Consider the following 18,146-nt stretch of genomic DNA (forward strand, 5'->3'; position numbering starts at 1 on the left):
GGTTGTTTTCCTTGGAGCAGAGAAGACTGGGAGGGGGGCATGACCAGTGGGCAAAGATTTAAGATAAGTAGCAGGAGGTCGAGGGTATATGAGGGAAAAACATTTTCACCCGGAGGGTGGTGGGAGTCTGGAACTCACTGCCTGAAAGGGTGGTGAAGTATTTAGATGAGCACTTGCAATGCCAAAGCATACAAGCTATAGGCCAAGTGCTGGAAATTGGAATTAGAATAGTTATGTAGTTGTTTTTGGCTGACTCAGATGTGATGGGCCGAAGGGCCTTTTCTGTGCTGTAGACCTCTATGACTCTGTATTAAACCTGCCTCATTAACTAGTACCAGATCCTAGGTAGCCTGTTCCCTGGTTGGCTCCCATGATATATTGCTCTTGGAAACTATCCTTAATGTACTCTATGAATTTGTTGTCGTAGCTACCCTTTCCAACTTGATTAACCAATCAACGTGAAGACTGAATTCACCTATAATTATTGCTCTATTCTTTTTACATGCTGCTATTATTTGCTAGCAGTGTTACCCCACTACCTTTTCCTTCCCTCATGTCCATCCGAAGTTTCAAATATCCCTGAATAATAAGTTCCCAGTTTTGATCTCTTTGTAACCATGTCTCTGTAATGGCAATGAGATCATATCTATTTACCTCAATTTGCGCCATCAGTTATTATTCCGAATGCTTTGTTTATTAAGATATAAAGCCTTCATATAAAGGGGCTGGTTTAGCACACTGGGCTAAATAGCTGGCTTTTAAAGCAGACCAAGGCAGGCCAGCGTACCTTCCCGTACCAGCCTCCCCGAACAGGCGCCGCCGGAATGTGGCGACTAGGGGCGTTTCACAGTAACTTCATTTGAAGCCTACTTGTGACAAGCGATTTTCATTCATTCCTTTTTGCCATTTTTAATAACTTTTCTTATTACTGTGGCTCTACTTAACTCTTGATTACCCTGTCTACCGTTTTTGCATATTTACTGTTCTTTTATTGCTGTCCTTGTTTCTCTTTCCCTTGTCATCCTGCTTAAAGTTCTCCTCCCCCCCCCCCCCCCCCCCCCCCCCCCAAGTCATTTTAGTTTAAACCCTCCTCAACCACACTAGCAAATGCTTGCCCTACGACATCAGTCCCAGTCCTAGTCATGACTACAGATTATAAATAATTGAGGCCCCAGCATTGATCCTTATGGCATCTCAATAGTAACAACCTGAGCAACCCAAATTACTGTGGATGTTGGAATCTGAAACCAAAAGAGAAAATGCTGCAAAATTTCAACGGGTCTGGCAGCATCTGTATGAGAGAAATTTATTATATTATCCCTCCGACCCCATGAACCATTATCTTGTGCAACACCTTTTATGTGGCACCCTGAATAGACCTGAAGCATTAACTTTGTTTTTCTGTCCACAGATGCTGCCAGACCTACTGGCTATTTCCAACATTTTTGTTTTTAGATTGTTTGAGTTTGATTTTAATTCTGGGAAATCGAATGGGACAAATAATTGAAACGTTGGTGACTGCAGCATGATTGGCTTTCATGTAGGCGGATGAGTGAAAGGTCAGAAGGCTGGACCAAAATTTGGCAACGGTGAATTTAATGTTGAGGAATGTGGCCAAAATTAATTGCAGAAAAGTTGCCAAGCACATGACCATGTATGAGATGTTTAGGATTTTTTTTTTATTCCTTTAAAGTGATAGTTTCAGCATAATTAAATGAAACAAATTTAAAAGTGAAGCAAACGATAAAACCAGACCTAACAAAAAGAATAAAAACTTTAGAGGAGAGATGAAAAGGATTACATGATGGGGGATGCAGCTGGCAATTGTATAAAACTCCTCTCCCCGCCGAGGCATATGGAAAGTGAAAGAATAATTGAAAGAGTAGATTTGCTGAGTCATTGGAGGAGGAATTTCATTGTGATGCAGGCTCGAAGGGCTGGATGGCTTATTCCTATGATTTAGTTCCAAGTCTTACAAAGTTATGGTTTGTGTATGAACAGTAATAATTTGTCGCAATGTTTTTAAAAATGGAAGTGAGAATGTATTTTAGCTCGGAACTGAGACTGGGGGTGATTGATCTGGTGGGAGCAGTGAAGCTATTGACCTATTTATTGCTGAGATTTTCCAGCATTTTCTCTTTGGTTCCAGATTCTAGCATCCGGCTTGGGTCACTGTCTGCGGAGTCTGCACGTTCTCCCCGTGTCTGCGTGGGTTTCCTCTGGGGCTCTGGTTTCCTCCCACAAGTCCCGAAAGACGTGCTTGTTAGGTGAATTGGACATTCTGAATTCTTCCTCGGTGTACCCGAGCAGGCGCCATAGTGGTGACTAGGATATTTTCGCAGTAACTTCATTGCAGTGTTAATGTAATCCTACTTGTGACACGAACAAAGATCATTATTGAAATCTGTTGAACAAACCTAGTGGGGAAAGAAATGATGGGTGAAGTGGGACTTGGTAAAGTAAGAGGCTGCTGGCTGGTTGAAAGCTTTGGATGAGTTGAGTTTATACAAGAATTTAGATTTAGTTGTGAGAATCTGTCCAGTAGGTACACTGCCTATTGTGTCTCTGGCCATCTTTTACTTAGAAAACAATCCATCTTCACAGTCCTCCTGCCAGCAGCTAGAAAATGGAAGAAGCTCTCCTCCGTGATTTGGTGCTAAAAGCACGTACAGACAGGGCGCTTGACATCAAGTGTACTAGCAAGGCGCGTGACCTACTCACTGCTGCCGCTTCTCGCTGGAAGACTGCACACAGCCTCATTCTTTTCATTTAAAAGGCGGCAGTGGGTGCTTGGTGCTTCCCCCATGATCGGGACCACTTCGGGAGCGGTGCAGCTGATCGCTCCGCGACTAGCCGAACACCCGCGGGCTGCGACCTGCATTTTGAAAAGCCCTGCTCTAGGGAAGAGTAACCATAATTTGCTGGAATTGAGTTTTTAAGTGATGTAGTTCAATCAGAAACAATGAGGGGCAAATTGGCTGTGATATATTAGGAAACTACATTAAATGGTATGATGGTAGACAGGCAATGCTAGCATTTAAAGAATTAATACATTGTTTACACAAAAAAACCTTTCTTTGAGACACACAACCTGATGAGTGATCCAACTGTTAACGAGTGAAGTTGAAGATCGTTTTAGTTTGAAGGAAGAGGCTTATAAGTTTGCAAAAAAATGTAGTAAGCCTGAGGATTGGGAGCTTTTGAAGAATTCAGCAAAGGAGGACCAAGAAACTGATAAAGGGAAAATAGAATGAGAGTAAACATAGAATGAGAGTAAACTAGTGAGAAACATAAAAACGGACTGTAGAGGCGGCCATATGTCTATAAAAACAAAATATTAAGAATTGTTCCAAGAGTTTATGGAATGAATATGCCATGTGCATTGCCTGCATCTATCTTCAAATGGTTGGGTTGAGCGAGGTGTTCAGACATTGAGGGATGGATTGAGAAGGACCAAGTTCTCAAGGTTCTTATTTCAATATTGTGTCACACCACAAACAATGACAGGGCTCTCACCAGCTGAATCATTGACTGGTAGAAAACCAAAGTCTCAACTGGATCTGCTACATCCACATGTCAAAGCAAAAGTGGGAAGGAGTCAAGAAAAGCAGAAGGTTTGACATGATCGTGCTAAGAAGAGACATTTTAACCCAAATGATTGTGTTTATATTAGTAATCTTGGCAGTAACAGCACTGGATACCTGGAGTTGTTCTTCACCGTAAGTGGTCCAGTATCTTTGGTAGTGAAATTGAACAGTTATTTGCAGGCACCAAGATCATATTCATATACGCCATAACTCTGAGACAGCAAACATTCCAGTTAACAAAATAGAAGGAAATGTGGCTGTGGAAATTCAACAAGAAATGGTTCTTGTTTTCCTAGGATTTCCAGTGGGCTCTACGTCAGGAGCGGGACATTCTTGCACAGATACTCAACCTACTCCTGTACCCGCAAGTTCAGTTGAACTAAGTTGAGCATCACCAGAGTTCACTCACCAGTGATTTTCAGAAAATATATTTTTTTATTATCCTCATTTTCCATTTTTTCATAAAATATACACCAAACTATAATAACAATCCCCCAACTAGCATCTCTTTCAACATACAAACCCAAATCTCCTCCCTACACCCAAATACAAAATAAGAGAGCCCAAAAGAGATTCCATGGTCATCCCATACATGGTTGACAATAAACAATACACTCAACCCTGCCCGATGGTATCCAATTTTTGAAAGTGCAGGAAAAACAATGCCCATGAATTGTAGAACCCTTCCATCCTCCTCCTCAACTCAAACTTCACCTTCTCGAACATCAAAAATTCCAGCAAGTCCCCTTGCCACGCTGAGGCACAGGGCGGAGAAGCTGACCTCTATCCCAACAGGACCCACCTCGGGCAATCAGCGATGCGAAGGCTAAGACATCCGCACCCGCCTGCAGCCCAGGCTGGGCTCACCAGTGATACTGTGAAGATCACTGCATAATTGCAAAGCTCCTGAAAGACTGAAGTATAATTGAAACATTAGTTAGGCATTAGCTTCATTGTATTTCTGTCTTTAATGGAGATTAAAATATATGGGGGGGGGGGGGGGTGTTAGAAAGTGTTATTATTATGCATCTTCTTTAAATCCATTGCTGATGTCATTAGTAAGTACTGGAACATCACTAGTTGTTACCTGTGTATATTCGTATTTACCTGCCGTTAGTTCTAATTTTATTGTTAGTTATTTCAATGAGCTAGTTGCTCTTGTTTTCATCCGTACTGTATTTTAAATTTTATTTTTATATATTAAACATTAAATTTATGCATTTGGACTACCTTTTGTGGTCAAGTTGTCACAATTAGCAAAGGCAACTGTGAGCCCACTACAGGCAGTCAGGAGAATTTATAATGGGGAATAACAAAATGGTAGAGAAACTAAATAAATACTTTTGTCTGTCTTCACAGAGGAAGATTTTTAAAAAATAGTACTTGCAAAAAACATTGAAGGTTGAAAAATCCCCTCGACCTGAAGATCTATATCCCAGAGTGTTGAAAAAGGGTTTAGAGATAGTAGATCCATCAATGTTCACCTGAAGATCTATACCCCAGAGTGTGAAAAAGGTTTTCGAGGTGGTAGATCCATTAAGATTCATCTTCCAATGTTCTTTAGATTTTGGAATGGCTCCTGCAGATTGGATGATGTGACCTCACCATTTAAGAAAAGAGAGGGAGAGAGAAAACAGCGAGCAATAGACCTGGTAATCTGAAATAAATGGTAGGGAAAATGCTGGAATCTATTATAACTGAACACATCTACGTGGATTAATGAGGGGGAATCACTTTCGGCAAACCCGTTGGGAGTTTTGTCAGGATGCAAGGCAAGAGGACTGTGAAGATGGTTACAAGGAAGATATGGTCAGAGACCCAAATGGGTAGCGTACCTGCTGGCCAGGATCTCTCATCTGAATCTGCTGGAGGGTGCTGCTCAGCAGAGTCCACAGCAGAATAGAGCATTGCTAGTGTTAGCTCTTGTACAACCTCCAGGGTCTCTGGTGAACAGCCTAGAAAGAAGAAACTTCAATCAGGAACATAGCAGTATATTGATGATTTCTTGAGGTATGCTTTGGTTAATTGTGCCAATGCAAATAAGAATGCAAAGCCCATGGGTGTTATATGCAGGGAAGCACTGGCGAATGAGAGAAGTGGCGGGTGAAAAATTCCTTTTGAGGTTGAGACCCCAGATTCCTTATTAATTTGCAGCTGGCTCAAAATGAAAAGACTAAGCTGCTGTATCTGACCTCTAACATCACATTATATACATGCCAATAGTCTATGAGGCTGTCCGCATTCTGGAGTAGCATCTCTCAGGAGTATCCAATGCAGAGTAAAACAAGCATTTTGCTGCTATTGTCCTTCATGACGACCTACATGTGCGAGGTTGGATTTTCCTTTCTCGCAAAGGTGAAGATGGCACAAAGAGACTGGCTAAATTCTGCGCCTGCTGTGTGCATTCCCTCTACTCGAGTGATCCTGATTGGAGTGAGTTTGTGAGGGCCGAGCAAGCTCCCCTCTTGCTCTAAAAGTTAATGAGCATGGCATGGGTCATGAAGTTGGCCGGCATGGGTCCGGAATAGTAATCTTTATTAGTGTCACAAGTAGGCTTACATTAAGTTACTGTGAAAATCCCCTAGTCGCCGCATTCCGGTGCCTGTTCGGGTACACCGAGGAAGAATTCAGAATGTCCAATTCACTTAAGCATGTCTTTCAGGACTTGAGAGAAAACCTGCGCACCTGGAGGAAACTCACGCAGACACGGGCAGAACCTGCAGACTCCACAGACAGTGACCCAAGCAGGAATCAAACCTGGCACCCTGGTACTGCGAAGCAACAGTACTAACTACTGCTACTAAGATGGTTGGCAAAAGTGGGCAGGGAAAAAAAGTCTGAAAAACACTGCTCTACAGTTTGCCCTTTGAGTTTAGAGGAATAAGAGGTAATCTCATTGAAAAATACAAACAGTGAGTGGTACAAATGGGCTGCAGACAACTAGCTTGTATTTCTGACGGAGAAAGGATTTGAGAGTATGATTAATAGGCAGGGTTGCCATCCTACAGATGGGGGCTTGTGTGAAGAACTTTCCCTTAGGAGCCTCTCGAGTAACCTCAGTCCCCTCCCAGCAGTTTATTAATGGGGCGGAGCGGTGAATTTGACGATGTGGAGCTCGGCGAAATACAGACCCCTCTCGGCCCTTCAGCGATTTGCAGAAAGCCAGAACAATTCATATTTGCACCTGCATTTTAAATTGGGAGCACCCAGTCCTGCAGTTGTGCTGTGTTTTCGGGTGCGCTGCCCACCAGCCCGAAATTGTTGACTTCGACAATCCTGGGCACCGGAATACACCGAATGTGCTACAAGATAACACACCCCAGCAGATCAAAACAGGGCAGTTCAAAAAACAGCCTTTTCTTAACAATATACCTGGAAAGACCGATCATTTTGGTGAAGAACCTGGGTGACATTATTTGGATAACAGTGTAACAATGTTGTATGCACGTATCAAGGTTACATTTCGAGGATTAAACGATTTTTGTTACATCATTTCAGTCTTTTATGAAGTCTGTCGGTATCAAAATTCTCCTCCAGGTCTAAAGCCAGGTCTCTTTAAATGTAGCCTATGTGAGGTCTGAGGGAGAGACTGACAGCAACGAGATTGATCGCCACTAAATAAATGCTAATTGTGCAGAGTAGTGTTTTGGTTTATTCTCTCGGCGCGGGTATGTCCCGGAGGAGCCGCTGTGTGTGGATGGGCTTTTCTTTTTTTGGCGGTCATTTAAACCGGTTTAGCGGGCATCTGCAAACGGCCGGGTTGGATCGCAGTGGCGCAAAATTCAAATCCAAACGAGGGAACCTGCAAAGCGGCTTCGCGTGGAAGGTAGCATCTGGTTCCCAAGACGATGGGTTAAGTAAGGGATTGGAGGGCAGGGCGCGCTCTGGGCACGTTGCTATAGCAAATGCATCTCTTGCGGCAGATCTTCCTCGCCCGGTGAAACCAACTTAATCCACAGCGTTCTTCATAACCAACTGTGTGTGTGTGTGTGTGTGTGTCTGCCTGTCTGTCTGTCTACAATACAGCGTTAATAACCTCGGAATTGAATAAATGGAGCGACTGTGATTCTGGAAGGTGACTCTGTTTTAAATAGAATCGGAAAGTTGTTTCAAAATTCAATTCACATTTTGATCTTTTATTGGAGTCTGTCGCAGTATTTAAATCTTTTTACTTGTCTTTCTAGGAGTAGCTGGGTGTCACCCTGTCCAGAATAAAGGGGTTTGCATTCCAATGGGGAGAAATGCTGGTATGGGACAGTATTCTGTGCATGATCCCTTTTCACCAGACGTCTGTCAGGAGCGCTTAAACCTCTTCAAGGAATGGCTGAAAGAATCGTGTATGTTTTTCCTCCTTTTTATATGTTGGGTATACTAAAGCTCATTCCCACTCTGAAGCATTTATTTTGTTTTATAGTAGAGAGCTGAGGTACTGTTGTAGAGGCCAGTATCCGTTGCAGTCGAGGATATACGGTTTTTAATCCGTACCTGTGCTGTTAACTGATCTCTCCTGATTGCTACTGTTGTTTCGCCCTGGGTGAGAAGTTTCAACCATCGTGTTTGGCTGCCGGCTGGTAAATGTTTGGCCCGTTGAGTATATACTTATAAGCAATATATAGTGATGGGGAGGGAGGCAAGTATTACTGATAAGACTGCAACTTCTGTTTTGCAAGCACACATAATAATAATAATCGCTTATTCACAAGTAGGCTTCAGTGAAGTTACTGTGAAAAGCCCCTAGTCGCCACGTTCCGGCATCTGTTCGGGGAGGCCGGTACGGGAATTCAACCCGCGCTGCTGCCTTGTTCTGCAGTACAAGGCAGCTGTTTAGCCCAGTGTGCTAAACCAGCCCCTATGAAGAATCCTTAACTGAATGTAGAACTGCTGATATCTTGATCCTTTAACTCAGTGGGGGAAGTGCACTGTATACAACAGTAAGCTATAAAGGATGGTGCTGAGGAGGAGAAATTTTACGGAACAATATCTGACATGAAAACTGACAAATACAGTTCTATACAAAGTAATATACAATTTATCAAAGCATATTAAATTTAGGACATGCATGTTGGCTTGATGAAAGAAGCAGTTTCCTTGATTCATTTTTAATTTCAAGTGGTTTTGCATCACTTGAATGTTGAACAGTTTGTATGACACTTCTGACACACACAATTGTGCCCGTGCTACAATAAACTGATGGCTAACACTCTGATTTTTGTCCACCCGAACTCTATATTGAACACTGGCTGGGCATCTAATTATTTTAAAACAAATGCTATATCTTCAAAAGATTTCTCTGATCTGACTGCTATTGGAGTGGCTGTTTCCAAGTGGACTGCAGACTGCCCACGGCAGACAATTTTTCTTTTAAGATTAACTCTTCTAGTAACACAATTTTGGCCAATAGAAAAGCTAAGCCAGTTTAAAACTGCAGCGTGGTTCCTAGTGCAAAAAGTAAGTGAACAATCTTGTGTATCAGAATAGGAGCAGGCCATTCAGCCCCTTTGACGTGTACTGCTACTCAATTAAATGTGGATGATCAATATCTCAACATTTGCCTGCCTTTGTTTCATATCCCGTGCGTAACAAAATCATGTGTTTTTTTTTTTTTGGGGGGGGGGGGGGGCTTTGGGCAGGGTGCTTCTCAACTTTGCTCCTTAAATGTTGGTAGCTCCGACTTAAAAAAAAATGATGCATTCCTTGTACCCCTTGGTGAACGGATTGAAGATTTACTTATGATTCTCAGCACTTGCACTATTATATACCCCTAGATATTGAGCTTACAAAGGTATACAGAACTCCAGAGATATTGGCACATAACGTCTGGGTTCCCCAGCGTTACATTTAGAGGGCACCCTTATGATGCCCTGGGATTCTCTCTCTCATGCTCCAATGTGAGGAAGTGCTAACTTCCTCTGGACAATTGCGTTGGGATGGGAACCATCCAAGAAGTCATTTAAATTGGTACATTTGGATGATTCTGCCAGTTTTACCCTGATAGTTACTCTGAAAGAGTCCAAAGTAAAATAACTAACTCCAGAGTAAATATTTAAACACCCAGCCTCCAACGGAACATTCCGCACAAACACAAACCCCCCATGCCACTAGGTCCGACTCTTTCTCTTTCCCCCTCCTCCAATCCCTAAACTTTAAAATTTAGATGCCCTCTGCAGGTTGTCCCTTTAAACCTCCCCTTTTAAGGGAGTGACTTACCTCTCTCTGCCCCAGTTACTCCACGATGATGCTGCTGGGAGCGAGCTTTGCTGCCCCTGACTCACCCTGCCTGCGTGACAGGGGCTTCTGAATTCCAGCACAGGTAATTCTGGCGAGAATTGCAATCCACCAGAGATTGCCACTCTGCAGACGTTACGAGCCATTGCGTCTACCTACAGAAGTGACTAGTGACATTGAACCCAAGGAAAAATAATCAATACTTAAAACCAAAAAAAGTGACTCCAAACTTTGAGGTGTTGCACTGAGGGCTCTTCCTAACTTATATGTAAGAGTGGTTCAAGAAGGTGACTCAACCATCACCCCTAGGGAAGTTGGCAATAGCCAGCAGCAACATCATGTGAAATAATTTTTTTTTAAAAATCCTCACCTATAAAGCACGTTCCTCAGTCATATGATATTAAATCTACATGGGGCCTGAATAGTGCCCAAATCTCCAATCCTCACCCCATTACTCTTGCATCAAGGCAGTAGCATGTGGTGGAATGTATTACATCCTTGGACCTGCTATTGCCTTGATGACTAAGTTTCATGCTGCTAACCCACATTTCCCTCTTAGTAATTCTACCACCAACACTGCCGCCCCACCCTCACTACTTTCCGGCAAGTCCCAGGTGCTGGTGGTAACAAGGTAACTGAGGTAAAAGATTACACTAGTAACTTCATTGTGTTCAATAACCCAATCAAAGTATTCGACTCTGTAAATAGCAAAGCCTGTGGATTGTGTTCATAAGATTTGGATGTCCAAAAATGTCTTAAGTTGGAAATCTGAAACCAACACTATCAAAGGGCAGCAGGGTAGCACAGTGGTTAGCACGGTTGCTTCACAACGCCAAGGTCCCAGGTTCGATTCCCGGCTTGGGTCACTGCCTGCACGGAGTCTGCCGTTCTCCCTGTGTCTCCGTGGGTTTCCTCCGGGTGCTCCGGTCTCTTCCCACAGTCCAAAGATGTGCCGGTTAGGTGGATTGGCCACGCTAAATTGCCCTTTGTGTTCAGAAAGATTAGGTGGGGTTACGGGTACAGGGTGGAGGTTTGGGGCTTAAGTGGGACGCTCTTTCCAAAAGGGCCGGTGCAGACTCGAAGGGCCGAATGACCTCCTCCTGCACTGTAAATTCTATGTTCTAAAATCTCAACTGGGGTCAGACAAGGCTGTATAATAGCCCCCCATTCACATCATCAATGATCAACTGCCCTCTGGTATTCATTACTACATTCTGTCTAGATCGCAACTCTTCCACCTTTGTCACCTCCATGCCAAAAACCACCATAGGTATACATGATCTCCTATTTGTGAAAGGCTGTAGTGTCGTTGCCCACTCTGCATCGGATTTGCAAGTCACTCTCTTGATATATCAACCCCATCTGAGCAGTCAAATATTCAATCCCCTCATGTGCGGTGGAAGGAGATTCTGGATAACGTTGAGCAGTTCCCATACCTTGGCAGCCACCTCTCTAAAGAAAATCCAACACTGGATCAACTGCCTGTAGAGCCTTCAACGAAATATGACAGCAAATGTTTGTCAACAAAGGCCTCCAAGTCAGCAAAAATCCTAGGGAACAGTATCGATGTCATCACCACACTTTTGTACTGCAGTGAAGCCTGGGCTGTGTATCACAACATGCGAGTGCTGGAGAAAATTGAGCAGTAATGCCTCTGCCGCATCCTCTGGATTCAATGAGGCAACCACTGAACAAACACTTGTCCCCTTTGAAGCCATCTCCACAAATATTTGGGCAAAATCAACTTCGATGGACCAGGCACTGTGTCCAGATTGCTGACAACCACCTCCGCCTGCCAGGTCCTGTTTTCCCAACTGTTGAATGACATTCTGGGGAGGACAAAGAAACCGCTTCAAAAACACTCTGAAGCTCTCCTTCCATTGCAGCACATTGACATTAATGACTAGGATGAACTTGCTACCAATCATTCAAAACAGTGACAACTTGTCTGCAAGCTGCATCATGCTCCGAGTCCTAACACATAATGACTAGGCAGAGAAGGGAAGAAAAGGAAGCAAATCCCGCACTCCAGGTCCCAATTCCTCATGGGACATCCAGCTTCATGTACCCAAAGATATGTGGGCCCAGAGTGGCCTGTTCAGTCACTTGAAGACCCGTGGCATAAAAGCGTGACCCGTGAGTAGATATGCTCAAATAGTACAGCTGATGCCGACAAACCAGAATCAGTCTGGCTTTTGTAAATTTTGCGTGGAGTTGTGGATGAAAACGAGAGCTGCCCTATACTTCTGTGTAAGGAGCCCAAATACTGTTGTGATGTGCCATTTGGTAGCTGAAGAATGCTGTGTATTATTATTGGGATACAAAAGTAATTGTTGTATTGCAATTTTTCTATTGTAACAAATTCCCCAGCTCATTATCATATTTATGTTTGCTGGTCCCCTTCCCAGACACTGAAGTTCACTAATGTATGCCTTTTGAGATTTTGTTAACTAGGGAATTAAACCAAGCTTTATCTTTGTGGTTTATTATACATTTTACCAGTTGAGCTGTTGGGCTTTAGGAGAGTTAACAGATCAATAGCAATATTGTTAACCAATTGCTATGATGTAGCGTACATTTATGTATGTTTCGCAAACACTCTGAAAATTACTCTCTTCCCCGTGGCTTTTTTTTTTTAAGCTATCTTAACTTAATCTATTTGAGTAGAGTCTGAGTGTGACACCTTTTATATAACGCAGGTGAAGGTTATGTATTAAGTTTTCAGTTTTTCTTAATGAAGAGAAATTTGATTAATGCAAGTACAATTTCTGGGATTTGAAGTATGTAGTTGCATTGATCGGTTTGGTGCTAACATGTTTTTCAAATGTGACTTTGTCTTTTGTTTACACTGTCAAGCATATTATTTCCTTTTGTGATCCTATCTTTTTCTGTTTTAAGTTTAATTTTAAATTCCCTAAAAGGTGCAACAGAGGGTTGAAATATATATAGATTTTGTATTTGTGAAAATGTCCCAACGAATCAGTTGCATAGGTCTGTAGGACTTTCCTCGATTTTAAAAAAACTCAAAGTTAGACCGTTGATGTCCAAATGGCCGACTTAGTTGAGGTTAAAATGTGCCATATGTCCCCTTGTGGTATTGCCACCAAAAATAGATGGATGATCTTTTTGTGTAAGATGCATCATTTTGCCTTAAATGCCACTTCAAACTTCAATACAAGTAGGGAGGGTGAATAAGTATATTAAGCCAGCAGCTAAACGTGCAGAATTAAAAAGAACACTTCATTCCCCAATATGTGACAATCACCGGTTTGCCCCGGGGAGCTTGGATGGGGGGTTCGGAGTATGGCGAAGGGCGCGAATTGAGAGGATGGGGGACCTGTTTTTAGAGGGGAGCTTCCCTAGCTTGCTCTGGAGGAGAAGTTTGGGTTGGCAAGGGGGAACAAATTTAGATATTTACAGGTGGGGGACTTCCTGCGCAGGCAGGTGTCATCCTTCTCACTCGTACCACTAAGGGGGATCCAGGATAGGGTAGTGTCTAGGGGATGGGTGGGAGAGGGGAGCGTCTTGGACATCTAAAAAGAAGTCATGGGGACGGAGGAGATGCAGACCGAGGAGCTGAAGCATAAATGGGAGGAGGAGCTTGGTGGTGGGATGGAGAATGGCTTATGGGCAGGCGCGTTGAGTAGGGTCAACATGCGTCAGGCTCCGCTTGATCCAATTCAAGGTGGTCCACCGGGCCCACATGACAGTGGCCCGGATGAGTAGATTCTTTGGGGTGGAGATCAGGTGTGTAAAATGTACGGGAGGACCAGCGAACCATGTCTACATGTTCTGGGCGTGTCCAAAACTTGGGGGATATTGGCAGAGGTTTGCGGACGTCATATCCAGAGTATTGAAAACGAGGGTGGCAATGAGTCCAGAGGTGGTGATTTTTGGGGTGTCGGAAGACCCGGGAATCCAGGAGGAGAAAGAGGCAGATGTTCTGGCCTTTGCTTCCCTGGTAGCCCGGAGACGGATACTGCTAGCTTGGAGGGACTCAAAGCCCCCGAAGTCGGAGACCTGGCTAACCGACATGGCGAGCTTTCTCGGCCTAGAGAAGATTAAGTTCGCCTTGAGATGGTCACTGTTAGGGTTTGCCCGGAGGTGGCAACCATTCATCGACTTCTTCACGGAGAATTAATCATCAGCAAGGGGGTGGGAGGGGGGGTTAGGGAAGCGTAGAATAGGAGGTCAATTAGGCGGGTCTTGGCGGGATGGGAGTCGGTGATTGAACTATGTTTATTGTTCTTTGTACATTGTTTTTATACTGTTGCTGTTTGTAATGCCAAAAATACCTCTTTTCTTTTAAAATATATTTTATTGAAGTTTTTCAAACAAAGATTTTCCATTTTTACAACTTAATAATAATAATAAAATGTACATTAACCGTTATTTAAATAATATATTAAACTAACAACAAATGAGAAAGTATTACACAAGAAGCAATTATCCACAACTAGCCTAAAGAGAGAAAGAAAAACAAAACACGAAATAACCCCCCCCCCCCCCCCCCCCCGCCCCCTGGGTTGCTGCTGCTGTCTGTTCTGTTTTTCCATTATCGTTCCGCGAGATAGTCAAGAAACGGTTCCCACCGCCTGGTGAACCCCTGAGCCGATCCTCTTAACGCATATTTTATTCGCTCCAGTCTTATGAACCCTGCCATGTCGTTTATCCAGGCCTCCACGCCCGGGGGCTTCGCTTCTTTCCACATAAGTAGAATCCTTCGCTGGGCTACTAGGGACGCAAAGGCCAACACGTCGGCCTCTTTCGCCTCCTGCACTCCCGGTTCTTCTGCAACCCCAAATATAGCTAACCCCCAGCTTGGTTTGACCCGGACCCCCACCACCTTTTGAGACCACTCTTGCCACACCCTCCCAGAACTCATGTAGTGCCGGACACGACCAGAACATGTGGGTGTGGTTCGCCGAGCTTCCCGAGCACCTCCCACACCTATCCTCCACCCCAAAAACCTGCTCAGTCTTGCTCCTGTCATATGCGCCCTGTGTAGAACCTTAAATTGAATCAGGCTAAGCCTGGCACATGAGGACGAGGAATTTACCCTGCTTAGGGCATCTGCCCACAGCCCCTCCTCAATCTCTTCCCCCAGCTCCTCTTCCCATTTTCCCTTCAGCTCCTCTACCATCGTCTCTCCCTCGTCTCTCATCTCCTTGTATATTTCCGACACTTTACCTTCTCCAACCCATGCCCCCAAAATCACTCTATCCTGGATCCCTTGCGTCGGGAGCTGCGGAAATTCCCTCACCTGTTGCCTCGTAAATGCCTTCACTTGCATGTATCGGAAAGCATTCCCTGGTGGCAACTTATATTTTTCTTCCAGTGCTCCCAAACTCGCAAACGTCCCGTCCACAAACAGGTCCTTCAGCTTCCTAAATGCCAACATTGAAATCCCCCATCTATCCTCCCCGGGACGAACCTGTGGTTATTCCTTATCGGGGACCACACCGAGGCATCCGTCACTCCCCTGTGTCGTCTCCACTGCCCCCAGATCTTCAAGGTCGCCACCACCACTGGGTTTGTGGTGTACCTTTTCGGGGAGAACGGTAGCGGCGCCGTCGCCAGCGCTTTCAGGCTTGTTCCCTTACAGGACGCCATCTCCAGCCTTTTCCACGCCGCACCTTCCTCTTCCCTCATCCACTTACGGACCATCGACACATTGGCGGCCCAATAGTAGTCACTCAGACTCGGCAGTGCCAATCCCCCTCTGTCCCTACTGTGCTGCAGGAACCCCCTCTTTACCCTCGGGGTCTTTCCCGCCCATACAAAGCTCGTAATGCTCCCATCTATTTTTTTGAAAAATGCCTTAGTAATCAGGATGGGGAGGCACTGAAACACGAAAAGAAACCTCGGGAGGACCACCATCTTGACCGCCTGTACTCTGCCCGCCAATGACAGGGGCACCATATCCCACCTCTTAAAAGTCCTCCTCCATCTGCTCTACCAGTCGCGTCAGGTTAAGTTTGTGTACGGTTCCCCAGTTCCTGGCCACCTGAATCCCCAGGTACCGAAAATTCCCTGTCACTCTCCTCAGCGGCAGAGCATCTACCCCCTGCCCTGTTCCCCGGGGTGCATCACAAAAAGTTCGCTCTTTCCCATATTTAATTTATATCCCGAGAACTCTCCAAACTCCCTGAGTATCTGCATTACCTCTGGCATCCCCTCCACTGGGTCCGCCACATATAGCAGTAAATCGTCTGCATAAAGTGACACTTGATGTTCCTCCTCCCCCCCCCCCCCCCCCTCTAAGCACCCCCCTCCACTTCTTCGAGTCCCTCAGCGCTATGGCCAATGGCTCAATTGCAAACGCGAACCGTAACGGGGACAGGGGGCACCCCTGTCTTGTACCCCTATGTAATCGGAAGTAACCCGATCTTTGCCTATTTGTAACAACGCTTGCCACCGGGGCCCCGTACAGGAGTCTAACCCATCTAATGAACCCCTCACCGAACCCAAATCTCTTTAACACCTCCCACAAATAGTCCCACTCCGCTCTATCGAATGCCTTCTCTGCATCCATCGCCACCACTATCTCTGCCTCCCCCTCCGGTGGGGGCATCATCATCACCCCCAGCAACCTTCGTATGTTGGCGTTCAATTGTCTCCCTTTAACAAACCCTGTCTGGTCGGCATGTACCACCCCTGGGACACACTCCTCTATTCTTGTCGCCATTACTTTGGCCAGCAGTTTGGCATCTACGTTTAGGAGGGAGATGGGCCTGTATGACCCGCACTGCAGCGGGTCTTTGTCTCGTTTCAGAATGAACAATATCGTCGCCTCCGACATTGTCGGGGGTAGTGTCCCCCTTTCCTTAGCTTCATTGAAGGTTCTCACCAGAAGCGGGGCCAGCAGGTCCATATACTTCCTATAAAATCCCACCGGGAACCCATCTGGTCCCGGGGCCTTCCCTGCTTGCATATTCCCAATTCCTTTGATCACCTCCTCCACCTCAATCTGCGCCCCAAGACCTGCCACCTCCTGCTTCTCCACCCTCAGGAACTCCAGCTGGTCCAAAAAGTGTATCATTCTCTCTTTCCCCTCCGGGGGTTGGGACTTGTACAGCCTCTCATAAAATGTCTTGAACACCTCGTTCACTTTCCCTGCTCTCTGCTCCATCTTTCCCGTTTCGTCCCTAACTCCTCCGATCTCTCTCGCCGCCCCCCTCTTTCGAAGTTGTTGGGCCAGCAGCCGGCTCGCCTTTTCCCCATATTCATATTGTATTCCCTGTGCCTTCCTCCACTGCGTCTCCGCCTTTCCCGTGGTCAGCAGGTCAAACTCCGTCTGTAGTCTTCGTCTTTCCCTGTATAGCCCTTCCTCCGGGGCCTCCGCATACTGCCTATCCACCCTCAGAATTTCCCCAACCAATCGCTCTCTTTCTTTACCCTCTTGTTTCCCCCTGTGGGCTCTAATGGAAATCAGCTCTCCTCTAACCACCGCCTTCAGCGCTTCCCATACTACCCCCACCTGGATCTCCCCACCGTCATTGACCTCCAGGTATCTTTCGAGGCATCCCCTCACCCTTCCGCATACCCCCTAGTCCGCCAGTAGTCCCATGTCTAATCTCCAAACTGGGCGCTGTTCCTTTTCCTCTCCTAGATCCAGATCCAGATCCACCCAATGTGGGGCGTGATCTGAAACGGCTATAGCCGAGTACTCCGTTCCTGCCACTTTCGGGATCAGTGCCCTTCCCAAGACAAAAAAGTCTATCCGGGAGTATACTTTATGGACGTGGGAGAAGAAGGAAAACTCTTTCCCCATTGGTCTGGCAAATCTCCACGGATCTACCCCTCCCATTTGCTCCATAAATCCCTTAAGCACCTTGGCCGCTGCCGGCCTTCTCCCGGTCCTGGATCTGGACCGGTCCAGCACTGTGTTAAAATCCCCCCCTCCCCCCATTACCAAGCTTCCCGCCTCCAGGTCCGGGATACATCCCAGTATTCGCTTCATGAATCCCGCGTCATCCCAGTTCGGGGCGTATACGTTCACCAGCATCACCGCCTCACCTTGCAATCTGCCACTCACCATCACATACCTGCCCCCACTATCCACCACTATGGTCTTAGCCTCGAACGATACCCGTTTCCCCACCAGTATTGCCACCCCTCTGTTTTTCGCATCTAGCCCTGAGTGGAATACCTGTCCCACCCATCCTTTCCTTCGTCTAACCTGATCCGCCAATTTCAGATGCGTCTCCTGGAGCATAACCACATCCGCCTTCAGTCTCTAAGTGCGCAAACACCCTTGCCCTCTTAATCGGCCCATTTAAACCTCTCACATTCCACGTGATCAGCCGGGTTGGAGGGCCGTTTACCCCCCCC

At 45.6% G+C, this 18,146-nt stretch overlaps 1 protein-coding gene across 2 annotated transcripts in view; it reads left to right on the forward strand.

Moving 5' to 3' along the window:
* The window catches only part of LOC140385212 (F-box only protein 43-like), a 32,051-nt gene that overhangs the window by 4,974 nt on the left and 8,931 nt on the right, over nucleotides 1-18,146 (forward strand). The window contains exon 2 of one of the 2 annotated variants that reach the window (XM_072467114.1): nucleotides 7,772-7,924. The exons of the other annotated variant lie outside the window; for it this stretch is intronic. Within the exon in view, the coding sequence (XP_072323215.1) occupies nucleotides 7,908-7,924 (17 nt within the window). The 5' untranslated portion in view covers nucleotides 7,772-7,907. The remainder of the gene's footprint in view (nucleotides 1-7,771; nucleotides 7,925-18,146) is intronic. 2 annotated transcript variants of the gene reach the window in all.

Source organism: Scyliorhinus torazame, chromosome 11 (genome assembly GCF_047496885.1).
Source record: "Scyliorhinus torazame isolate Kashiwa2021f chromosome 11, sScyTor2.1, whole genome shotgun sequence".
NCBI classification, from domain to species: domain Eukaryota; kingdom Metazoa; phylum Chordata; class Chondrichthyes; order Carcharhiniformes; family Scyliorhinidae; genus Scyliorhinus; species Scyliorhinus torazame.